Source organism: Megascapheus bottae, chromosome 11 (genome assembly GCF_031878675.1).
Source record: "Megascapheus bottae isolate mThoBot1 chromosome 11, mThoBot2.hap1, whole genome shotgun sequence".
In the NCBI taxonomy this organism is placed as follows: Eukaryota; Metazoa; Chordata; class Mammalia; order Rodentia; family Geomyidae; genus Megascapheus; species Megascapheus bottae.
Window position 1 is genome coordinate 9,099,441 of NC_143519.1, and position 25,937 is coordinate 9,125,377.

At 43.7% G+C, this 25,937-nt stretch overlaps 1 protein-coding gene across 1 annotated transcript in view; it reads right to left on the reverse strand.

The window, feature by feature from the left end:
- Nucleotides 1-374: 374 nt before the first annotated feature.
- Ubac2 (UBA domain containing 2) overlaps nucleotides 375-25,937 on the reverse strand; it is a 129,012-nt gene continuing 103,449 nt past the window's right edge. Inside the window, exons 8-9 of the mRNA XM_090341932.1 lie at nucleotides 12,741-12,863; nucleotides 375-1,492 (exon numbers count right to left, since the gene is read on the reverse strand). Of these exons, the coding sequence (XP_090198058.1) occupies nucleotides 1,385-1,492; nucleotides 12,741-12,863 (231 nt within the window). The 3' untranslated portion in view covers nucleotides 375-1,384. The remainder of the gene's footprint in view (nucleotides 1,493-12,740; nucleotides 12,864-25,937) is intronic.

Here is a 25,937-nt window from a genome sequence, read left to right on the forward strand (position 1 = left end):
CCTATTTTCACTGGTTCAGTGTCATGGGTCCAATTTGCTTTGGGCACAGAATGGAGGTGACTGCCTTCCTGCCCTTCTGCTGCTCCTCACAAGCTGAGTGGGAGAAACTTGGATTCAGCATCTCAGCCTCATTCTGAGCATCTGATGGCCAAGGTGGCCTAAGCTGAGTCTCACTAGGCTCCAGGGCTCCAGGTGTTGGCCTGGTGGTGCCACAGGCAAGCAGTGCTCCACACAGCACAAAGGCTGTGCTCAGGCCAGAGAGCACCAAATGTTTTGCAGACAGACAGCAGCCTGACTTTTTTTCTTATTCTTTCTAGTGGAACTTCTTAGAACGGAACTTGATATAAAGACGTCTAATAAAAGATACTCAAAAGTAAAACAGTAGAAATTTTTATTGTATCACACAACAAAATTTGCATCAATTTGATACACTGCCCCTCATTCTGCCAAACAAACAAGTTGCACAATTAGTTTATTGCTCAACCTGCCCTAGTACTGTCCTCCCTCCTCCCTGCTCCCACCCTGTAGCACACACTGCCTCCCAGTGGGCAGAGAACCTATTGTGGGGAGGGACTGGCAGCATGGTGGGCCAGAAAGGCTAGTCCTGCTACGGGGCTGGGCTGGACAAAGCATTTCTCTTCTGGAGCCAAGCCTGCAGGGGGTATGCGGTACTCTCTGGTCAGGTCTTGCAAGGCTCCAGGAAGCAACTCTTTTCATTGTTTTGTCCACCCCTACCCCAGCCTGAGTGGTTAACTATGGATGTTCTGAGCATAATCACTCCAAGAACCATCATAAAACATTATAGAACCTCAAGTCAATGCTTGATTATTTGTATTTTTAAGGGAAATAGAGGAGTTGGAGTGCGCTGAACTGGTGTGGCATTGGGCTGAGCTTCCGCTTCTCCCTCATTCATTAGCATAGTGAATGTTGCTTGGTCTCTGAGAAGTGTGGACCAACAGCCAATGGGATTTGAATATAAGCTTGAGAAAAAAAATGCAATGACTGAAAGTTCACAATGTGATGTGTCTTTTCTGAAGTCACATTGATTGAGTGGTGTTTGGATAACAGGCTACAATAAGAACATTACAGCAGCAGCTAGTTCTCATCTGGTAGGCTGTGCACCTGCCTGCCCACTGAAATCTGTATTTTTCGATGCAGACACAATAGAAATGAGTGATGATTCTTCAGAATAAGGAAAATGCCCAATAAAAAAAATAGAAAACACATGCTAATTTAATGGTAGAGTTATGTTGACACGACAAAGGTAACCATCTCAAGCCATGGGGTCCACCTGTCCCATGAGAGCATCAGTGCCAGAACTGGCCTGGCCCTGGGCTAAAGTGGCGGCAGGGCATTTGCCACTGTCGTTCAGGGGGGATGACCATTAGTGCTGTAGCAGGAAGTTGGTGGCCACGTTGAGGTCATTATTTGAGGCTCGCAGGGCTTCCAAGGCATCTCCTCTGGAAAATCCCATCTCCATGAGCCGAGCAACCTGTGAACAGGGAAGCAGAAACCTGAGGGCCAGTGACACCATAGCACATGTTTCCCCACATTTTCTCCTATGTACATGAATGGGAAAGTCTACCTGCTAAAAAAAAATTATTAAAGCCACCCCTTCATTTCTTATTTGTAGCCAATTAATATGAATTGTCTCATGTAATCTTCACTTTCTAGAGAAAATGGGGCTTCTGAGAGCCAAGTGAGTTCTGGGATCATGCTTTGGCAACAGATCAGCACCAATAGCTTAAGCTCAGCAGCTTGAGGGAAGTGCAGGGTGTCCATAGTACCCTATCTATGCTGCCTCTCTGATGACCATGACACGCTTGGAGTTCTTGCCTTTGGGGGAATCTGGCCTCTTAGGCACATGTAGTAAGTATTGAGTCCCGCTTGCAACCTGGGGCTTCTGTGGGCAGCAGCAGCCATGCTTCCAGAAGCCTGAGTGGGGTTCATTAACTAAGGGGTGGTATGGAAGTGGCCTAAAGCCAGCAGGGGAAGGGTTGATTTTGTGACTGCAGAAGCTTCCTGTGTTTATGCATGAATGATGAAAATTGCTAGTATTACTGAAGCTTATTCTTAACCTATTATCCTGATGAACAGATTATACAGGCTTTGTGCAGTAACTCATACTTGTAATCCTAGCTACTTGGGCAGGATGGCAGTTGGAGGCCAGCCTGGACAAAAAATGTGTGAGACTCCATCTGAAACAACAAGAACCGGGCCATGGTAATATACATCTTCCATCTCAGTTAGGGGAAAGCCATAAATTGGTTGAGTGTGGTTCAGGCTGGCTTAGGCATAAATATGAGGCCCTATGCCCAAAATAACTGGAGCAAAAAAGGTTTTGAGTGTTGGCTCAAGGGGTAGGATGCCTACCCAGCAATCATGAGGCCCTAAGTTCAACCCTCAGTATTTCCAAATATATAAATTATATAAAAATCTATATTAATAGAACACAATTAGAATGACATACACTATGTTATAGTAGGTTTTTGATGATGTAACATTTTCTGGTTGAAAGCCCTATGCTTGGTGTTAGACACAGGAAGACAATGCTGCCTCTTCTGCCCCTGTTCAGAGAACTCCTCATGAGTGTGAAGAGGGGTGAGGCATGGGTCAGTCATGGGCATGGCCTATGTGATAGGAGGCCTCAGCAAGAAGGAGGGCTCAGGGCAGGGTCCTTAAGTGACCTTCAGACCCAAAACTCCCTTCCCTCAAAAAACTTTGGGGCAAGAGCTGGGAGGAAACACAGGGGACACTCGGTAGAAGCTGGAGTCCAACCAAGGAAGTCATGAATACTTAGGAGGTAACAAAGATTTGAAATGCAGTGGTTTTTCCTCCAAACATGCCATTCCAGCTCCATGCACCATGGCACAAGTTGTCTAAAAAAAGAGCTCCAGGCGGGAGCAAGACTGGCCTGTGCCACACTGACAGGGCCAGACACCATGAGCCAGAGTGCAGCACAGACACCTGAGAGGCCATGCCTACAGGTGTTGGTGGCTCAGCTTACCAGGTCTGACAAAAGGAGAGAACCAGGGAGCCTCCCTCCTTTGTTCTCCGCTTGGGGAAAGCTGTGCATTTCCCAGGCCCCATGCTCACTGTCAGGTTCTGCAGCAACTGAGGGCTGCTCAGCGGGTCCAGATGGAGACTTCATCATCTCATGGAGCAGAACCTCCCACAAAGAACGGCCCAAATCCCAATTTTATTCCTTGGGAGCAGCAGAGGGAATGTGCAAGATGGACTGGCACCTGCTTTCTCCCTCCATCAGTTTGATTTCTCTACCCACACCCAGTGTCTAGTTCACTTTAGCCCCCACCAGCTCCTGCTCCCTCCCCCCATGCCTTTTTTGTTGCTGTTGTGTCATTCTGGGGCACTTCCCTTTGCCATTGCCTATTCCTCTTCACTCACTGGATCTCTGAGCACTTGCTCTTACCACATCTCCAAGGCCAGAAGGACCCCAGACCAGAAGACTTTGTGGCTCTGCTGACCTCTGTCCTGGGCTATGTTTAGGGGTAGACTGTTTCCTTCTATCACTGGATTGCAGGTTTTCTAAGTGTAAGGGCCATGGCTGCTTTTGCTCATGTCTATGTTTCAGAATCCAAAACCTTTCAGTGCAGTCCCCCCTTTTCTATTATTTATGCAACATCTCCACACACAGCTCCTGGAACAGATGGTAACTCAATAGCTCCTATGTGCGGAGGTACATCACACTGATGTGGGCCTACTAAAAACCTCCTGGAATTTTCCCAAAATATTCTCAGGCAAGGCAACTCAAATCCAGTCTTGTGCTTCTCTATGTACAAGATCTATGTTCTTTAGCCAAAAACACATCACTGTCCATTTTAACTTTCTTGTCTCCTATAATAATGTCCTTAAACTGGAATCTCCCTCAAATTTATAGCAAACTACTATGTCAATCGAGTTATTATTGATGACAGTGTTAAATAGGCCAGATCAAAGACAGAGCCCTGAGCTCACGTGAGAACTCCAGTTCAAGCGGTTCAGCATTTTGGACCAATTTCAGACCCACTTCAACTTCCTCTTTTTCTTCTTATCCATTCCACTGGTCTCTGGCATCTAGAGTGATGAGATATGAAGGTCTGGTGACATTCTGTGTCAACAAGGTTAGTTTGGTGCCCTCAGACCGCAGCAACCTTTTTGACCTTCACAAGTCACCTGATGATAATCCTGTTTATACTCTGCCAGAAACCAAACCCCAAGTTCAGTTCTCAGGGTTCATTTTCTCTTTTCTCTGGGAATCCAGCACATTTAATGTTTCTTTCTTCCTTTCCTGGCCTCTGTCAGTCCACGTGAAGGAGAGCCCAGGAGGCCTGTGCTGGATATGGTTCATGAGAACTGAGAGAAATACCAGGTAGAAGTCTTAGGAGTCCAACTTGGTTGCAGTAAATACCCATGATGGAAGCCACAGTTATTTCCCCTCCAGGAATTTGGTGGTTCTTTCTTTCCACCTGTTATCTATAGACTTAGTGTATGTGTTTCATTGGTATACTCAACTACTTTCAACAGCGTGGGCTAAGCTGCCCCTAGTCTCCCTTTTGGCACCTTCAGGGCAGCTTCTCTGTAGCTCAGGGGTTGGAAAGTCATGAGCATAACCCAGGGCTGAATGGACCCAGCTCCCACTGGAGATTCCTTCCACTCATGATGAATTTGCTAGAGATCCAGAAGATGCTGACGCAGGACAGAACAGGTTCCGGGGACTCTCTGGCCAGGAATGGCTGCACTGTTTGCACTCTGGTGATGTCTGGTTTGAGCACACTGCCACCCTGAGCAAGCCTCTCCCAGATCATTCCTGCCCCATGAGGACGAGCTCATGCACCAGGCCATCTCTCATAGGTCTGCTGAAGAAATACTTTCAGGCTCTGCGGTCAGCCACCAAGTTCTTTAGTCAGCCAAATTCAAGCCTTGGGTGCTCTCTGGGAGAGAAGAAAACATCCGATGAGTCTTCATGGCTAGCTGAAGGCCTTGAAGGATAATGTACCATGGAGATGCAGCGAGTGGGCTTTTGGTTTGGCACCTCACCTACTATTTGGTTTCCTTGGTAGGCAGTGATTCCCCAAGGGCTGAGGCCTCTTTTCCTACCCAGGGGACAGTCTAACTCTCTGTCTCTCTGTCTCTGTCTCTCTCTCTCTCTCCTGGCTGTAAAGGTAGGTAGACTCAGGAGAAGGAATTCTTCAGGGAACTAAATGACCTCTGGGTGAAATAGGATAGAATGAGAATGGCATAACACCTAATAGTCATGCTACTCTACATGCACTTTCTGATGTTCGCAGAGCCGACAGCCAGGCCATGAACATTTTGCAAACAGTACTGGACATTTCCTTCCATCTCTCTCACTGCCTGCTGCATGGGGACTGTGGACGTTCCTATGTGAAACACTAGGCTGAAGCACAATGGAATCTCTAGTCCAAACATTGAATCTACTCTGTCGTAGTCTAACTTTATTTACAAACCAGAATTACTTGGTCCAGTCCACACAGGGTTTTTTTGTCCACTTCGTATAATTACTTATTCACAGACACAAAAGTTTCCCAATGGTTTCATCCAATGCCTCTGTTTCCACACAAATGCCCTGAACTTCCAGAGCTGAAGGCAAAGATAACTTGCTCAAAAGTCACCAGGGAGGCTGGTAGGTCAACAGATAATGTAGAGACTAGCTTTGCTTCTCCCCAGGGTTGAGCATGGTTTGTGGAAGTGCCTTGGTCAGCTGCTTCTCGTCATGTCCTGTCACATGTGTCAGTGACCCCCCCAGGGTTCCCGTGATGCAATCTCATGGCTGGATGACCCAAGGTGGGGATAGACAGGAACAGGCACCGCAGGTGTGCACTGTTCACCATCAGCTGGTGGAGTTCCAAACAAGGTGAAATACATTCTTTCCACATCTGGCTTTCAAAGACCACACTGAAGGAGGAAAAGCCTGACAGACGTAGACAAATTGGGCTAGTGTTCCTTCCTTATTATTACTAGTAAAAAATAAAATGAAACAATACAAAACAAAACAAAAAACCAAAGCTTCAGTGATTGAACTATGTGTCCCTTTGGTTCCAGATAATTCTTGCTCAAGAAAAGCAATGAAACCATATTCTGGTATTCTATTTGTGATTCTTCTCTTTGATTTGTTCCATTGAGATTCTCACCCCCTCCCTCAGTGGCCATTCTTAAGCTTGGTCTCAAGCAAGGCTGTGGTTTTCTTTTACTTCCCTTTTGCTAGAAGTGTCAAAAACAAATGGCATTTTAGGTTCTTCTTCCCGGCTCTGATCTTGTAGAAAGTTATGCATACTGGGTAGTGGCCTTCATCTGATTCCCAGCTGGCTGCTCTGCTGCATGCGCTGGATCAGGGTATGTGTGCCAGGGCACCCGTTTGTGCCTTCGTTCTTAGTAGCTGCTGTTCCCTTCATACTAGCTGCCCTTCTCCAAACCTGCCACAGGCCACATGCCCCTAAGATCCCGTGTGGGAGTGAGGCTTTTCCTTCCCTGTCTGGTCTTCTGTTCCCACAGCTCCTGCACAAGGAGTACTTCTTGATTATATTACATCCCTAGAAGGGCCTCCATTTTTGTCCTTCTGCTGTCTGGTTCAGAGCTGGCATGTAGCAGGTCCTGGGGTAGGCTGGGTAAGATCCCATCTTTTAGAGCATTTAGCAGGAACGGGCATTTTTTAAGTTATTTTTCAGATACAGTCTTGTGTGCATGCATGTGTATGTGTGTATGTGAGAAAGAGAGAGAGAGAGAGAGAGAGAGAGAGAGAGAGAGAGAGAGAGAGAGAGAGAGAGAGAGAGAGAGAGTGTGTGTGTGTGTGTGTGTGTGTGTGTGTGTGCCTGGTCAAGGATTTTCCTATTTATGGCTCCTTTGTAACTGAGATTATGGGTATGAATCACCACCTTCAGATTTTGTTATTGTTGTGACAGGATCTTCCTAACTTTTTTGCCCAGGCTTATTTACAATCCCCCAATCTGTGCTTCCTGAGTGGCTGCATTACAGGTGTGAGGCATAAACCACTGTACAAGTCCAAGAAACTCTATCTGAAAGGCAAACAAAGCAAAGGACTGGAAGCCTGGCTCAAGTGTTGGAACCCTACTAGCAAACGTGTTGCCCTGAGTTCAACAACAATAAAGGGTTAGGTGTGGTGGCTTAGTCCTGATGTACCAGTGCTAAGAAGCCCGAGGAAGAAGGATCTTATTATCTTTCCCAATATGTGTATTTGCTAGATAGTTCTACTGCTTGAGCCAGGCCTCTGGTCCTTTTCATTCTGGTTATTTTTGAAATAGTTTTGCTTTTTGCTTGGGTAGCCCTGAACTTTTATCTTCCTATCTATGCTTAATGTCATAGCTAGAATAGGCAGGTGCCTGCATATCCAACTCCCCCTTTCCCCCCTCCCCCATTGAGATGGAATCATGAATTTTTTTTTTTTGGCTAGGGCCTGCTTCAAACTACAGTTTTTCAGATCTCAGCCTCCTAAGTAGCTGGGATATGCTACTAACCCCAGTTACTAGCCAAAATGGTCAGACAGGGTCTTAAGAACTTTTTTTTTTTACTGGGTTGGCCTTGAACTGTGATCCTCGTGATCTCTACCTCCCAAGAGCTAAGGTTACAGGTGTGAACCACCAGTACCTGCCAAAGTAGGAGCTTGTTTCAGGCTAGACAAAATCTTAAAGTTTAGATTCTTGAATACTAAATACGTTTTGCTGGTTTACCAGCTGAGATTAGAAATATATTGTAGGCTTACATCATTCTAACGGGGCACAAATAGTACCCACATGTTTATAAATATATTATAAAAGCACTGACTGGGTCAGGACTTCCAAGCACCATGTTTCCTGGGCAGAAACAGAAGAAATCATATATGTGGTTATGACTCTCCACCTCTTCCCTCCATGTCTATTCCCTGTTTAATTTCCTGGTTCTTGGAGCCTGGAGCTGAACAGCAGAGTTCATGCTCATGTGTCAGGTTTTTGGTGAGCCAGTCCTGGGCCCTTTGCACACAACTCCCCAGTAGTGCCCAGCCAGCTGGCCACTCTCTGTGGGCACCTCACACCTGTGACTGCTCTCCTCTACAAAGGCCACTCGCACCTCTACCTGCATGGCACTAGTCCAACACATGTGCACCCTCATACCTGTTGCTTTTTTCTTTCTTTGTTGTTTTAAATCAGCTCTGGCAGTTTTTCCTTTATTAAAGAAAAACTGTACACTGTTTACTCTTCCCCGGTTTGTTTTGGCATGCTTCTACTGACATAAGAATCACCTGGATCAGCAAGAGCCAGTGTCCACTCTGTAGTGTTTCCCACATGCTGTGCCCAGTTAAATATTATTACCCCTGTGGTGATGGCACCAGCTTTGGCCACCATAGCATTGACCTCTACTTCAGATTTCCTCAATGCCGGGCAGTTGTTGGTGAGGATGACCAATGTCTCTTTGCCCTGTCTAATCTTCAGAGTCTGGATGTACCTGAGCATGTACTTTTTTATTTTTCATAACAAACTGGAGTCTAGAGTTGGTCAACTCCAGACTTTTTTTGTCTTCTTGCCAATCACCATCTTTCTATCTTAGGGCTTCCAGCCAAAAGCAGCTGACAAGATGGCAGGTGGAAAGAAAGACCCCGTACCTGTTTATAGGTCTGTCTTCCTGTACTAGGATCTGAGGTGATTCTGTTTTACCACCCCTAGTGTTCTGAGAACCTAGCAGAGTGTGTTGGGCCTGGTGTAAAGAAGGCAGTTGCTGTTGGCTGGTTAAAAGGAAGGAAAACGTGCAGGGAAAGAGAGGAAGTGGAAATGAATTCTCTTTATTAAGTCCTAGCTTTGGTGTAGACAGCTTCTTTGTCTGGCTTCACTTTCTAAGGTTCATTTTCTAAGCTTGGAGAGTGAGCAAGAGGCAAACCTGATCATTCTTTCCCCTTGTGTTTATAAAACAAAAGCAGAATTTCATTTGTTAATTTTGGGTATGGTTTTAGTATAAAACCAACTAGAAATAAAAAGGAAGAAAAAGAAAAGGAATAAATAGTGCAAGTTAGTACATATTAGGGCACATTTCATTTACTGCATGATCTTTGGTTATTGCATATTCCTTTTTTTGTTTTGTTTTTGATATGTAAGGTTTTTTCATTAGCTTCTTCCTCCATGTCATCGTTGTCCTCTTTCATCATTTCCCAGGCAGCTTTGGTAGGATCTTTTGTGTCATCAATTTCCTTTTCAGCCTGGGGTTGGTGCCTCTTTCCCATGCCTGTCTAGCAGCTCAGAGGTCCTGGTGCTTCTCACTACCTCTTGTTTTTCCATAGCTCATTTAGCTTGTATGTCAAATGTCCAACAGCCACGACTGGTTCGGTGGATTTGATCTTGGGGAGCAATTCCAAACAGAACAGGGGCAAGCCAAGCGTTCTTGGGGCCTTAAGAGCCTTGCTTCTCTGAGCTGGTCCAGAATTCTTTCTCATCTGTCATTAAACTTGGCCTCTCTTCTTTCCTCTGAGGACATCTTAGACAATTTTGCAAACTGACATGAACTTCTGAGTCTGCTCTTCCTTTCCTTCCTTTTTTCTTTCCTTTACCCTTCTTCCTACCCTTTTATTTTCTTGAGACAGCATTTTGATGTGTAGCCCAAGTTGGCCTCAAACTCTAGAACCTCCTGCTTCCCTCCTAAGTACCAGGATTAGCTACGGGCCTGAATCACCATACCTACCTGGGTTTTTCTTATATTTCCTTCTGCATACTTGCATAAAGAAGGTATGAGCAGACAGTGAGTCTTTTGGTTTCTTGGGATTGCCTTCAACCTGTGTTTTCTGTCAATCTGGACAGAGTGGGGCACAAGTGTGGCTTAGTATTCACCAATGTTGCCTTTTAGGCTGCCTTTTAGGTATGTTCAGTGAGGCTGGGCCCTCATCTCCAATAGCTGATGAATGGGCGGAGATGTTGTTAGTCTACTTACTAAAAAACAGGAGGCCAGTGTCTATGGCTGTGGGTTAAACTAGCAAGACTAGATTTATTCACTAATCAGACTCTCCATGGTCATATTTTCCATCATTTGTCATGTAGTGGATTTCCTTGTAGAATTCTCATTAAATTCCTCAAGTGTACATTTACAATTAAAAAGCAAAATTTTTAAAATAAAGTTAGTAATCAACTACTTTCTAAATGGAAAAAGCATAATTGTGTGTGCCAGGAAAATGGATAACGCTCTGCCTCAGAATTATATGACCAAATAAACTAATCTGTACATAAATAAAAAAAAACAATTAAAAAGCAAAAACACCCAAACTTAAATAAGCATTTCTATTTTTCTGGGTTTAGAAAATTGCTGTTTCTTTTTTTCTTTTATTTATTTTTTGTAGGTCATGGGGCTTGAACTTGGTCTGGGTGCTGTCCCTGAGCTCTTCAGCTTAAGGCTATTGCTCTACCCCTTGAACCATAGCCCCTCTTTCCCATTTCTAGTGGTTAGTTGGAGATAAGATTCTCAAGGTTTTTAGTACCTGGGCTGGCTTTGAATCATGATCCTCAGATCTCAGCCTCTTGAGTAGCTAGGATTACAGGCGTGAGCCACCATGCCCAGTGCTAAATTTCTTAATTTTTTAAAATTATATGATTCTGAGGCTGGGCGTGTGACTCAGTGGTAGTGCAGGTTGCTTAGCATGTGCAAGTACCAGCATAGAAGAAAAAACAAGAACAACAATGAAAACAAACCCCTTCTCCCAAACCTCACAATTCTAATATGTAAAGAAAATGCCAACATTTAATTGAAAAACTAATAATAAAAAGTTACTAAAAAAGATCTTAACATGTTGTTAAAATATTTAATGACTAGCATGAACAAACTAACCAAGAGATCATACTTCCCACACTGCACTGTAAACGCAGAGAGCAAGAACGTCTATCTTTCTGAATCCTGCAGCAGTGGCCATAAGAAATGCCGAGAGTGGCTTCACAGATAGTGCCAATGAGAAGCCTGGGTCCCTGATGCCACATGGTCTGAATGTGCCACTGTCAGTAAAGGTTAAGAACTAGAAGAATCAAGATTGTGAAAATTAGTGACTAAGAAAAAAAATCCCCACCTCTTATGAATTTGTATTTTCTCACAACATAGATCAAGGAAGAACTGAACACTTCCTTAAACTCAGTGACATGTTAACATCATAGATGCCATTCTATGAGGCTTAAGGAAAAATGACTCATAAAAAACGTACAAACTTCAATTACATATATTTTTCTTGCTCTCTCTTTTCAACACTTATTCCCCCAAAGTGCCAAAACCAAGAAGTATCTCACCTGTAAACTCCTCACACCATTAACGGCTGCTATGTGAAGACGTGACTCATTGTGGTATAAAGTTCACAGTAACGTTACTGAATTTTCTTATTTCTTTCCATGTAAATTGGAGACTTCTATCTTACTTTTGAATTTGTTACTGCAATGATTTATAAATGCTAAGTTATTGGGCTTTTCATCCTCATCTCTGAGAAGGTGTTTGTCTAGGAGTTTTCTGAGGAAGAGAACTGCCCAGTCTCTCAGCTGTCTAGAGCTGCTGGGAACCAGGGTGAAGTGAGAGGCTGCTAGGAAGGACTGGATTGGCAGATGCCATCAGCACACACACCTGGGTTTTCTTAAAAGCATTTGCCATGGGCTAACCTGGGAGTGGTGTACTGGAACCCAGATCAGGGAAACCAGTGAGTTCCAGAAAATTCAAGGACAGTTTGCTGCAGAGGCTGGCTGCTTTGTGTCTGACTGTTGTTTGTCTCCTCTGGAGACAAGAGGGAGGAAATGGCCAGGATTATCTGACCAGCTGTGACTGCTGAACTTGATTTGTTTTGTTGGCTGAGAAAATAGGCAGAAAGAAATTTCCAAGAGTCATCATTGTAGTGTTCTGAACTTACTTTTAGAGAGATGAAAAGAGTTTCTAGTTTGAAATAATTTTAAACTTAAAAGTTTCCAGAGTAATATCAAGATTTCCTGCTTACTTTCATCCAGGCCCAGATGCTGTTTCTGTTTCTGAGTCTATGCACACCTGTGAGGTCGCAGCCCAGGCTGCTTCCGGGGCCTCTGAGAGACAAGGGCACGGAGCACGGCCTTTATACTAAGCAAGAGTACTCTCATTCCCAACCACTACCATCCATACCAAACGCTGGAGTTGCACATTGATATAATATGATTTTTACTTATATTCCATCTAGTTCTTCTAGTTAAATATCATTTCCTCATTTATCAAAGTTATAATACACATGACATAATTTTAGAACTGCTATTCTCATACCATGATAAAAAAAATAACCTATGAAGAAAAACCGAAGATTTGTTTGCAGTTTTTAAAAGCTTAGACTGAGGGTCTGTTATGTTCAAAAGTGATTAAAATTAATTTCTTCCTCTTCAGTGTGATTAAGCATTTGAAAAATAATTAAGATTATTTATTTTTGGTTTTCCTTCCACCCCTCTCTTGCCCTTTGTAGGGAACCAACTTTCTTATTTCTTGTCTCTATGTATGCATGTGTATGTATGTATGTTATGTATGGTTGGACATACGTCATCAAAATGTATCCACCTACCAAGTTGAGCCTTCCTCAAACTTTAAGAACTCCAGCAGCTAATAAAGGCCCAAAGTAACTATCACTAGTGGCAACTTAATGCTATCAAAACCTTTGTATTGACATGTTTGTGATTTCTTTCTGAATCAAGCTTTGATTTCTTGCTGGCCCGATACTGCTTTACATTGGAAATGTGGATTTAGGCTGACTAGCAGGTGTTACTCATTACCTGTTCCTCAGAAACCTCTGGAGGAGGGGATGCTTGCTGTGCAGACTGCCGACCATCCTGATAGTTTATGTTTCGTCGCTGACGTAAAGGAGGGAAAAGACGATTCCAATTGATCATTCCTCCCTAAAAAGAGAGCAACACAGAACTATGAGACAGAGAAGGCATAGAGCTGTGATATTAGAGGAACCTACTATTGAAGCAGTCACATGTATGGACCAGAAAATAGGATTAACTAGGCAGCCTAACTAGGCTCATACATGACTGTCATTCTAGCTGAATCAAGGTTCAGCTTTAAAGTCCTTCAAACTCCATCACCAAAATAACTAGCCTAATGCAGTGCTGGAGGCACGGTCTACATGATAGAGCACCAAGCAAGCTGAGCAAGTATGAGGGCTTGAGTACACACACACACACACACAAACACACACACACAAAATCTATACATAGCTATATATTGATTACATGGTGTAAAACCATTACCTGACTATATACACGCATATATAATATAATCATTTACATAAAAAGTTATTAAACTATTAGAAAAGCAGAACATTATATTAACCATTTTCCTAGGTCTATAATATGGTAACATTTCCCCCTACCTTGTGGTATTTGGCAGTGTGACAGGGAAAGCATGCACAGAATAGTGGTGGATGGTTGGTATCTACTGGTAAGATATGCAGGATGCTACTAAATGTCACACAAAGCATACAAAAATCAATGAATGGCCCAGATCTACCCACGGAGATCTATTCATGATACATTCAGTGAAGACACAATACTGGAAGGCATTGCTTTCAACACACCAGCGACTGACAGTGGGTGAGAAAAGCCTTTAGTTGCACCTGCATTGTCTAATTCTTAAAATACAGTGACAGAGTATGTAAGCGAAAGCCAACCGATTCTCTCTCCTCCTGTGTTAGGAGTGAGGTACTTAAAAAAAAGAAGGCATCAGAAGCTCTAGGCTTCAGGGTGTTCCGACATCAATTTACTATTTGTATTGGGTAAAATATGAGCCTCTATAAACAGGAAACATTTCCTTCACCTTGTCTTCTTCAAAAGCAGTAACCACAGCTTTTAAAAAGGAGGAAGGAAACAGCTTGCATGTTAAGCAGACATTTTATAAAATATTTTCTGTTATGGTGCTCTTCAGATGAAATTAAGATATTTGTGAAAATTCACGATAAGTTTTTCCAGCTGAGGAGTGCAAGTTTCTAGAGTTCATCAAGAAGAAGCTACATGCAATGGACAGTCAGGCATTCAGGCTCTGGTGGGGCTGCTGAACGGGGAGCTTCCTGGGCATTTGCAGATTCACTGTGGGGGTAGGGAGAGCATAGGCCTCACGTGTGTTGAGTTTACCATTTCTTATGGTGAGCCAAGACACCCAGAAACACAAAACACAACACAATTCAAAGTAGCAGGTAATTAAGCGAGAAGTGATGGGCTGGACACTAGTGACTCAGGAGGCTAAGATCCGAGTTTTCAAAGCCCAGGTAGGAAAGTCCTTGAGACTCTGATCTCTAATTAACCACCAGAAAACCAGAGGTGGAGCGGTAGCTCAAAGTGGTAGAACCTTGCACAACAAAGCTCAGGGACAGTGCCAGGCCTTGAGTTCAAGTCCCCTGACTGATTAAACAAACAAAGAGGGAAGTGAAGGGGCATATGTTCAAAGGGCTAGAAAAGTTTCCAGGAGGCCTCATGCAGGGGAAAACTCCAGAAAGGACATGGAGCTTGAACCAAACTGTTAAAGAGGAGAACAATGTTAATAATGGGCATTTTAAATTTTAACTTCTCTAATTTTCAATTTTCTTACCTGTAAAATGGAAATAATAACTATTCACAGAGATATAGAGAAGTAAATGGGTTAATACACAGAAAGCATTTAAAATAGCCTGCACAGTTCAAAGCTTGTTTTAGACTGGCTATTACTCTCATAACTTTTACTTTCCCAGAATTTTATCTTCCGAAGCAGACTACAGAACCCTGGATGCGGCAGCACTCACCAGGTTGCTGGCATATACTTGATTTGGTGGGCCACAAGAGTTGAGACTGGAGTTGGGTGCTGGTGGTTCCCAGTTGTAATCCTAGCTACTCAGGAGTCTGAGGATCACTGTTCAAAGCCAGCACCGGCACCAAAGTCCCTGAGACTCTTCTCCAATTAACCACCAGAAAACTGCAAGTGGTGCTGTAGCTCAAGTGGTAGAGCACTAGCATTGTGTCAAAGAGCACTAGCATTGAGTCAAAAAGCTCAGGGACAGTGCCCAGGCCCAGAGTTCAAGCCCCACAACTAACCCACTCCCCTCTCAAAAAAAAAAGAGTTTAGACAGTAGAATTAAAATGACATTCCAGAGCACGTAGTTGGAGAAAATGCATTGTTTTTTTTTTTTGAAGTTGTGGGGCTTGAACTCAGGGCCTGAGCACTGTCTTGGACTTTCTCAAGGCTAGTGCTCTACCACTTGAGCCACTGCACCACTTCCAGATTTTTTCTATGTATGTGGTACTGAGGAATAGAACCCAGGTCTTCGTGCTTGCTAGGCAAGCACTCTACCACTAGGGCAAACTCCTGGCCCGAAAAATGCACCTTTTATTCTGAGTCTTTGACTCTCAGATAGGTTTTGTCAGGTACAGACTCTTAAAGGTGCAGACTCTGGAAGATAGAGTTTGAATGTAGGACCTCTTACAGATAGATCGCTGTGCTGGAAAATTCTCTGGGAGGCTGTGTCATCAGAACCAAGAAGGATATGGCTATGCAGTGAAGCTTATGTAGAGAAGAGGCAGAACAAAGACTTCTAAACCTTACCTCAGAACAAGGCTTTCCAGTAAGTTCAGCATCGTGGCACACACAGAAAAAAATAGATTTGCATAATATACAAGGCTAGCCAAAGAAGGACAGCTCAAAATCAGCCTAACAGCTTCAGGCTTTTCTAGCTGCCCAAAGGGTCAGAGAATCAATATCTCAGTCCATTTGTGACCATGACACAGAAACTCTAGCCCAGACCATAAAGGAAAAGTATACCCTGTCATTCAAAAACACAATGACCGGATCAGATTGTTTCAGCTGCATCAGTTGAAATAAAATCAACAGTCGACAGAATCTCCACTTGTCTATAAATGTACCTGATTGTCTTATAAGCAATGAAGCCAGAAGGAACAAACAACATTCTTGTCTCTAGAAGCTTACGGTCCAGTATTCTAATCCTTAAGCATTTTTCCTTTTTCCTATAGGCTTCCAGCAAAGCCCTCTGCTAGCCTCAGTGCTTCCTGCTAAGCTCTGTGTCCTGCTGACACTGTGCCATCTCTTCTCTGAGTTTTGGTAACACCTTAGTTTTTTGGTTTTCCTCTAGCTATGCCCCCTAAGTGTCCTCACAACCCCCCCACCCCCAACTCTCTCTGCAAGTCCTTCAAACACTCATTGATTTCAGGAGTATTTCTTTCTTTCCATATTTCCAACTATAAGTGCTTATTCATTCCCAGGGCTTTAATCACTGGTGTGCAGTAAAGATTTCAAAGTCCAGATACTGTATCTCAGAGCCTCAGAATCAATTATCCATAGATATGCTTCCATTTAAATACTCCAGATATCTAAGACAGAACCAAACTAAGATCGCTGTCAATCTCATTTTCCCCCGTGTATCTACAGTAGTGGGTAGTGATTCTCTTCCATCCACCCCATAGCCAGACCGGCCCACTAACGTGCTCATGTCTTCTGAATGCATCTGTCCATCTTCACTCTCTCATTGTCCTGGTTTACACGAGTATCATATCCCTCCTTGACTTAAACACCCTTCAATGGCTCTGTTGTCTTTGACTTGAGTTACAAATACTAACTATCACACACACACAATTTCATTTTTGAATAAAAATAATCATGATTTCCAAACCAGAAAAAAGAATTAGAGAATGGCATATTTTCTCTTTTTTTTCTCTCCCCCAACACCTCCTCTCTGTCTCTCAAATCTCTTTAACATCTGACAGAAAGGAAGGAGGATACCTGGATTCTCATACCTGTTTCTATACCAGTTCTGCCCTGTTAGTATGGTTTTGGAGTGTAGGGAGAAAATTGTGCCATACACAGGGATGAACAGAAATAATAGCACATAAAGTGGCTTTTCAGGAAACTGAAGATATCCTTTTTTGATGCTCCTCACCAAGTCTCCACTGCTTTTGGGATACACATGGGTTTCTTTCCCTGGTTCACTCCCCTGGTGCTTTAGGTTTTCTTTCTTTCCATTTGGCCTTCCCTTGTCTACATCTACTGCAGAGCCTGTGCTAACCTCCTATGACTGTAGTTAGATATTCCATTTTTTTGCTCTCAGCTGTTATTGTAATTTTCTGCAGAGTGTTCAGCAGATGTATTTTGACTGTATGCCACTGGTCTGATTCTTATGCAGGCTATAAATTCCACAGGGTGGAGTGAGACTATCCATCCTGTCCTGTGAGCAGACACAGCCTGTGGCTCTGGGTTTACCACCTGGCATAGGAAAGTTCTCCATCTCACATCTTACTTCTGCAGAATGGATAGGTAAGTGGACAGACACAGTAAAGCATATTGCTGACATGGGTGCTATGGGATTGTTTAATGAAAACCTGGGTGGTGGACTAAAATTAAATATGTGGGTTGGGTGGCAGAATCAAGGAGGGCATGGATACCCCTCAAGATCCATTGTTTCAAAAAACTATAGTGGGAAACCGATGGCAATAGTGAAGACTGAGGGATAGCTCCTTAAGAGGAGGTGATCTGGAGCTCTTGTGCTGCTTCTGCTACCCTGGAAGAGCTCGAGTTGCACAGTAAGAATGAATTCACGCAGTTTCATTCATTTAACTTCTGGGCAGTGCACTGTCTCAGGGTCAAGTACCTAGGGCTGTGATTCCTTATGGCATGACAGAGCTTAGGTGAGTCAACAAAACAAAACAAAAATGTAACAAACTGAACAGAGGGGCTGGGAGCATGGTCTAGTGGTAGAGTGCTTACCTAGAATGTACGAAGACCTGGGTTCAATTTCCTGGTACCTTATACAGACAAAGTCGGAAGCGGAGCTGTGGCTCAAGTGGTAGAGCACTAGCCTTGAGCAAAAAGTGTCCAAGGACAGTCCCCAGGTCCTGAGTTCAAGTCCCAGGACTGGCAAAAAAAGAAAAAAGGAAAAGAAAAAGAGACTAAACAAAAGGTACCAAGGCCTAGGTGAGAGATGTCTTGTTAGAAATAAGTCATCACTACTCGTCTGGAGGAGAGAGATGCCACTGTAGGCTGCTAGTCAGCAAGAACTAACTTCCTGGCAAAACTGAGGTGGGATAAGAAAAATCTACCCACCCCCCAAACCAGAAGCATGTTCCTCACTTAGATAAGAGATAGGAGGTGCAGCAGAAGATGGAATAAATCCTAGTCTGCATCTGAAAAAAAAAATCCCCTGGCTAAGCAGTAAACTCAGAAGACTGAAGCCATTGCCCAGGTGGAGTTCAGCCTGGACAGTGTGGACAGTACACGGTCCTGTGCTGCTCAGCAGAAGCTTGGTGAGTGCGAAAGGTCAATCACCTACAGGAACCTGATGCGCTTGACCAGAACCCATGAAAGGGTGGCAGCTCTCAGCTTCACTTTTGTGTGGCTCATCTTGCTGACCAATGCTGGGACTGAGAACCTGTAAATCAGAGCAGTCTTAGCAAAACAGTTCCAGTAGTGGTGAGAACAAGAGGCATTGTACTCCTATGCTCAGGTTCAAAGCCTGAGAGACAGAGATATCTAGGGCCCTTGGCCTAGTCTCTCTTCTTCCTTGTGGTAGTCGGACAGAGCTCAAGTAGAGACCACTGCCTGTCCATTTTGTTCTTGTGTTGCCACGGCCAGGGCAGTGTCCTAGAGACCAAATGAGGGATGTCAGTGACGAGTGGGGGCCAAGCACACGGACAGTCTATCTGGAAGCTGTGTCATCATCTAGAACAGAACTCAGGTCCCTGCAAAGGATGTTTCCACTAGGGTGAGTGCTGTTGTTAGAAGTACATCCCATGTCTTGTTTGTGGTGACTGATGACATTGAGGCCCGAGACACCTAGCATGGGGTACCATTTTAATAACATGTTAAGTTTGTTTCAATATCAGCTGCAAATCCATAGACATTTATGTTTTCTGTTTGATTTACCAAGTAGAGAACCTGGTAAATACCTGTGTGTGGACCCACAGTGGTGAGGGGAAAAGGTTCTAGAAGAATGGTGGGGCCCAAATTCAGTCTTGCCACTCAGTTATACACAGGCTTTAGGCACACGTCTGTGGCTTCCTGCCCTTTGGGCTCCTCCTGTGGGGACTAGGCTGGCATCTCTTCGGTGTTTGTGACAAGTGTGTAGGCTGAGCCACATGGCCAGTCACTGACTTTGGTTTCTCAAAGGCTGGCCCACTGAACAGCAGCGACCAGAGATGTTCTCACCTTTTTAGTTTTTTTTTTTTTTTTTTGGCCAGTCCTGCGTTTGAGCTCAGGGGCTGAGCACTGTCCTTGGACTTTCTCAAGGCTAGAGCTCTACCACTTGAGCCTCAGCACCACTTCTGGCTTTTTTTCTATGTATGTGGTACTGAGGAATCAAACCCAGGTCTTCGTGCTTGCTAGGCAAGCACTCTACCACTAGGCCAAACTCTCAGCCCCTTTTTAGAGTTCATCTATTGGATTGGATCTGGTACAAAATGAGGATGGTATTTTTTTAGCAAGAAGCTAGTGATGTTGGGTGGTGAGGGGACAGGAGTCAAGCCTGGAATGGAGAGCAGGCGTCACAGGCAGATGAGCTAATGCCTTGATTTAAGGCTTCTTTTTACCACCTTGAGCTGACTGATACAAGGACTAAACATGAGTTGCAGCAAGGACTGCATAAGGTAAAGACCTTGATTTGACACAGCTTCCTTAGAGAACTGGTATGTTTTTGAGAACTAGTATCTCTGGGTATGTCCATTATAGGTTTCTATCTATCTTGTCTTCTCTTCCATCATTTCTTCACCTGTCAAGTTTTGGGCCATATTTTTTTCCTTTTTAGCTTTAGTTCTACACAAACAAAAAAATTAAGTACAAGTAAAAATTGAAATTACTTCTGGTACTTGTTACCAGTAAATGTTTTGATTGAACGAGATTACTCAAGATTTCCCCTTTCTTTTATATTGCCTCCCCCAGAGAGTTCATCGCTTTTCAGGTCTTCAGAGATGAGCTCATTCCCACGCTACCCCCTCTCCCCCGCCCCCAGCAAGCACTGTTCTAGAGTGGACCTAGCTTATGAGCCTAATATCCGTCTTATGTTGCCTACAGCCTTTCTGGCTCCCTGCGCCTGAGCTCTCTCCTTTGAATCAACATCAAGCCCATCCCCTCTCACACTGCTCACTCCTCCTTAGACATGGGGTCTGCCACTGTTTAGGTCTTTGCCATCCCACTCTACAATTATGACCCATGGTTTGTTAAGATGACATGAGCACCATGAGTGCCACTCAATTATTTGAGCCCTCCAGTATGCACCCCTCTACAGATGCACCTGGTTCCATCTGATTTCAGTGGTCTGCCCTGACCAACCCCATAGTAAGGGATGCCTCACTCCTCTAGGGCATTCCCCACACTCCCTATGTGCCTCACCTACTGCGGATGTATGTGCAAAGGCCCTCTTCACTCTCTGGACTGTTTCCCTATGTCTGTGCAGCTCAAACTTCCCTTTCAAATCTGTAAATGGTTTCACCCATCCAAATTCTCTCTATCTGCCCAGCATATATGGGCCACAGTCCAGTGGCCAATGCAAAGCACAATGAAACAGTGAGCCTGGAAAATGGGAAACTGGATAACATGGTCCTTAAATTAGTTGTGGGTGGTCTCTCATCAGTACAGTAGGACTCTTGAAAGCCAAGCTCACTCACAACGAGGTCTTCACTATGTCAGGAGGAGCCCCCTGCAAAGCTGAGACAGGCAGGGGGCTCCTGAGCAAAACTGGCCTTGACCTCTCTGTCTTAGTGTTCCATACCCTCAGTGAGGCTGCAGTGAGACATGAGTTCCTTGGGTGACCCCTTCTGCCAGAACCACAGCAGGGGCAATGCACCCCTGAGGAAAGCATGTGAAGAAGTGAGCGTGAGGTGCTGTCTCCACTCCTAAGCAACACTCAGAGTCACAAACCAGGCTTGCATCCCTCAGTACAGGCACAACACGCACACTGAACACAATCACTTCAGGATGAGTTCAACAAATCTCAGATGACTTGTGCTATAATCTGTCAGGAGATTATGACTCACAACTTGGAAATACTTGGCCTCTGGATGTATTATTCACAAAACCACATCGGTTACCCACAGCTTTGGGCCAAGGGCTCTAAACACTGGGGGAGGCATTCTGTAAAATTCTGGTTTCTCTAAGTGAGCACAAGGACTTTGCATGAGACATCCATCGGTAGCAGCCTGTTTTGTGTTACAAGTATTTTCTGGATTTGAAAACCAATGGAAATGGCTGGCTTAGAAGAAATTTCAAAAACTGATTATGAGAATGATTTAAAAAATATATTATGAAACAAAACAAAGTTCCATCTATATATCTCTTAAACCTACTCCCTCATAGCTTTAAAAGTAATTAATGGAGCTGGGCGAGGTGGCTCACACCTGTAATCCTAGCGACTCAGGAGGCTGAGATCTCAGGACCTCAGTTCAAAGCCAGCCTGGGCACTAAAGACAATGAGACTCTTATCTCCAATTAATCACTAGAAAAGGGGAAGTGGGACTGTGGCTCAAAGGTTAGGGTGGTACTCCTGAGCTAAAGAGCTCAGGGACAGCGCAGGCCCAGAGTTCAAGCCCCATGACTGACCAAAAAAAAAAAGGTGATTAATGGGGCCGGGAGTTTGGCCTAGTGGTTAAAGTGCTTGCCTAGCATGCATGAAGACCCGGGTTCGATTCCTCGGTACCACATACATAGAAAAAAGCCAGAAGTGGTGCTGAGGCTCAAGTGGTAGAGCTCTAGCCTTGAGAAAATCCAAGGACAGTGCTCAGGCCCTGAGCTCAAGCCCAGGACTGGCAAAAAAAAAAAAAAAAAAAAAAAAAGGTGATTAATAAGGGCTGGGAGTTTGGCCTAGTGGTAGAGTGCTTGCCTCGCATGCATGAAGACCCGGGTTCGATTCCTTGGTACCACCTACACAGAAAAATCCAGAAGTGGTGTTGTGGCTTAAGTGCTAGGGCTCTACCTTTGAGAAAGCCCAAAGACAGTGCTCAGGCTCTGAGTTCAAGCCTCAGGATTGGCAAAAAAATTTAAAAAGTGATTAATAAGTAAGATTTAAAAAACAAAAGAGATAAGGAAAAGAATTAGGGTTATTTATAAGTAAGTTGTTAAAATGAAAAGTAGAAATGCTAGCTTTGGTGTTACTGTAGAAAACCCAACCATGAAAATATACATGTTGGCCGGGAGTTTGGCCTAGTGGTTAAAGTGCTTGCCTAGCATGCGTGAAGACCCGGGTTCAATTCCTTGGTACCACATACATAGAAAAAAGCCAGAAGTGGTGCTGAGGCTCAAGTGGTAGAGCTCTAGCCTTGAGAAAGTCCAAGGACATTGCTCAGGCCCTGAGCTCAAGCCCAGGACTGGCAAAAAAAAAAAAAAAAAAAAAGAAAATATACATGTTACCTTTCAAGGTCATGAAAAAGAAAATGTCTTTCTGTAAAGTGAAATTTCTTCATTTTGTAAGAACCTAATAAACATTATTTTATTAGTGGAAAAAGTAAAGTATGTCATCATACTTGTTATTTTTCTTTTGTTTTTGCTTTTTTGTGTCATCATGGAGCTTAAATTCTGGGCCTGGGCCCTGTCTCTCAGCTCTTCAACTCAATGCTGGCTCTCTACCACTTGAGCACAGTGCCACTTCTGGTTTTCTGGAGGTTAATTAGAGATAAGAGTCTCACAGACTACTGTGTGTAGGCTGGCTTTAAACTGTGATCCTCAGATCTCAGCCTCCTGAGTAGCTGGGATTATAGGCATGAGGCACTAGTGCCTAGCTTGTATTTGTTTTTGTTGTTGTTTTACACTAGCTAAGATATATTACCATGCTTTTCTCTCTGTCTCTCTTTCTTTTTTTTATGGGTCATGGGGCTTGGACTCTGGGCCTGGGTGCTGTCCCTGAGCTCTTCCCTGGAGCCACTGTTCTACTTCTGGTTTTCCAGCCCATGCTCTTCTTTCTTATAAAGATAGAAAATATAAATGATTTTCTTAAGATCACTTCATGAGTCAGGTTTGGAAAAGGATTAAAAGTTTCCTATCTTCCTATGATGGATCTTATTAAAAAGGTCAGTATAAGCAACCACAAAAGCCTTGTGAAGACACACCAATACTTCTGCAGGAGGTGCAGATTGAGATAAACACCTTAGCTTCAACTTCACTTGAAAATAGAGTTCTTTCGCCTAGTTTTCATCTAATTGCAGATTTTTATCAACGAAGCTCTTTTAGCTTATTCCATACCAATACTACATCCTCACATACTCCTGAAAGAAGAGTCATAAAAGAACTAGCAATAACTGATCAGACTCCTTTGTATACAACACAGCACAGCAACTTGAGAGTGGGTTTCAAATCAAATTGAATCAAAAAGTGAAAGAGCAAAGGGAAAAAGGAAAGTGTTGGGAAGTAAGTATGCTACCTGCCAGCTTGTTCAGGTTCACCTAAGTTCTAGTTAGTAAGGATCTGTTTCCCTGGATTGGGGAAGTCCTCCCTCCCTTTCTTCTCTCTCTCCTTTCCCCTCCCTCCCCTCTCTCTGGCAAGAGGGATCATTTTTGATGGTGCTTCTCCAAATACTATACTTCACTCTCCCTGTCTGGGTTAAGTGCACTCATGAAATTTACTGTGATAGCCTTTTCCCTCTCAGGTCAGGGAGAGGCTGTACTCCCCAGAGCCTGGCCTGGTTTATGTGGGGCTTGGACTCTGGGCCTGGGCGCTGTCCCTGAGCTCTTCAGCTCTAGGCTACTGCCCTACCCCTTGAACCAGAGCCTAGAGCACCACTTCCAGTTTTTGAGTGCTTAATTGGAGATCACAACCTCAAGGTCTTTAGTGCCTGGGCTGGCTTTGAACCTTGATCCTCAGATCTCAGTCTCCTGAGTAGCTAGGATTACAGGCGTGAGCCACTGCACCCAGCTTGAGAATATATTTTTTAGAATAGATGCTAAGAGAAATGGCAGGATCAGAGAGACCAATACATTACAAGAACCTTCCTCTGAATCAAGCTAGTCAAAGGGGCACAGACAGAAGCTGCGCAGTGGGACAGTACTTGCTGCATAAAGCTTGACTAGGTATATCTTGGTCTCTAAACCACAGAAAAACCATGTACCCTGCACATATGTGAACCCTGAAAATGTGATGCAAAGTGAAAGAAGCTAGTCATAAAGACCAGCTAGTACATGCTTCCATTTACATGAAAAGTTCTGGGTAGGGCCAGGTGCCAGTGGCCCTTGACTGTAATCTTAGTCACTCAGGAGGCTGAGATATGAGGATTAGTTTGAAGCCAGTCTGAGTAGGAAAGTCCATTAGAGTCTTATTAAATAGCAAAAAGCCAGAAGTGAAGGTGTGAAAAAGCTAAGGAACAGTGCCTACGCCCTTAGTTCAAGCCCCACTTCCAGCACAAAAAATAAAATAAAATTAGGCCGGGAGTTTGGCCTAGTGGTTAAAGTGCTTGCCTAGCATGCACGAAGACCCGGGTTCGATTCCTTGGTACCACATACATAGACAAAAGCCGGAAATGGTGCTGAGGCTCAAGTGGTAGAGTGCTAGCCTTGAGAAAGTCCAAGGACAGCGCTCAGGCCCTGAGCTCAAGCCCAGGACTGGCAAAAAAAAAAAAATTAAATTAAAAAAAAAAAGTTCTGAGTAGGGAAATCCATAAAGACAGAAAGTAGACTAGTGCTTGCCTAGAGCTGGGCCAATGGGAGAACTGGAGAGTAATTGCTAATGGGGACACCAGTTCTGTTTGGCATACTAAAGTGCTCTAAAATTGATCACAGGGGTATCTGCATAACTCTGTGAATATATTAAAAATTCTTGAGTTGTATACTTGGAGTAAATGATATAGTAGGTAAGTTATCTCAATAAAGCTGTTAAAATACACTGAGGACTTAAGGAGATTTTTTTAATACAGTGGAATGTTATATTAAATTATAAGTACTTGATTAATGATAGATCTTAGGATCTATAATGTAGATTTGACTCATAATGATGCATATGTCAGATGGTACCTAACAACTGTTTTCCTTGGCTGGAAAAAGAGAAACAATTTTCACAGCTACAAAATGTTTCTAAGGTGGGGGGCAGGGAGTTCGGCCTAGTGGTTAAAGTGATTGCCTAGCATGCATGAAGACCGGGGTTCGATTCCTCGGTACCACATACATAGAAAAAAGCCGGAAGTGGTGCTGAGGCTCAAGTGGTAGAGCTCTAGCCTTGAGAAAGTCCAAGGACAGTGCTCAGGGCCCTGAGCTCAAGCCCAGGACTGGCAAAAAAAAAAAAAATGTTTCTAAGGGTAGGTAGTAGGCAAGAGAAGGTAGTTAACTCAGTTCAACAAAGTACTGAGGAAATAATTGAAGAGCATGTATTAACAACGGTGAGATGCCCATTGCATCAACATCTGCTGTCCTTGCCAGGTGTAAAGACTGCTTATTATTGAGTTGTGGCCCTCAGTCAGGAACCAGGGCAGCGCAGCTATCAAATGGTAATGAGTGCACTGACTTCGACGATGCTGTTGCTTTGTTGGCAATTTTCCCACTTGGCTTATACAAAGCATGGTTTGTTTGTGACACACTACACCTTAAATGTGCTTACAAAATAAATGGAGCTGTTATAGAAAAACCTAAGGGCAAGTCTGATCCTCAAGTTTATTATCAGCACACAGATAATTTGGTGGTTCATACAAGTAACAGATGAACAAAACCCAGAGAATTTAGTAAAAAGTTGCTTTCAAAACTGCTGGCAAAATAAGCTTCTAGAGCAGGTACTAGGAACTTTTTCTATGAAAGACTATTGATAGTGAGTGCTTTAGGCTCTGATGACCAAGGAGGTAAACCAGAGGTGGTTATAAAGGGATGTATAGTTACAGTGTAAAAACGAATTTTAGCTTCAGACTACACTCACACAGGTATTCTGTTATACAGGCTGTAGCATGCTGACTTGTGTTCTAGAAGAGTATCAACAATCATGTTAACTCCCAGTCAGAGTTACTTCTCAAACTTCCTGGGAACAAGTAAACAGAT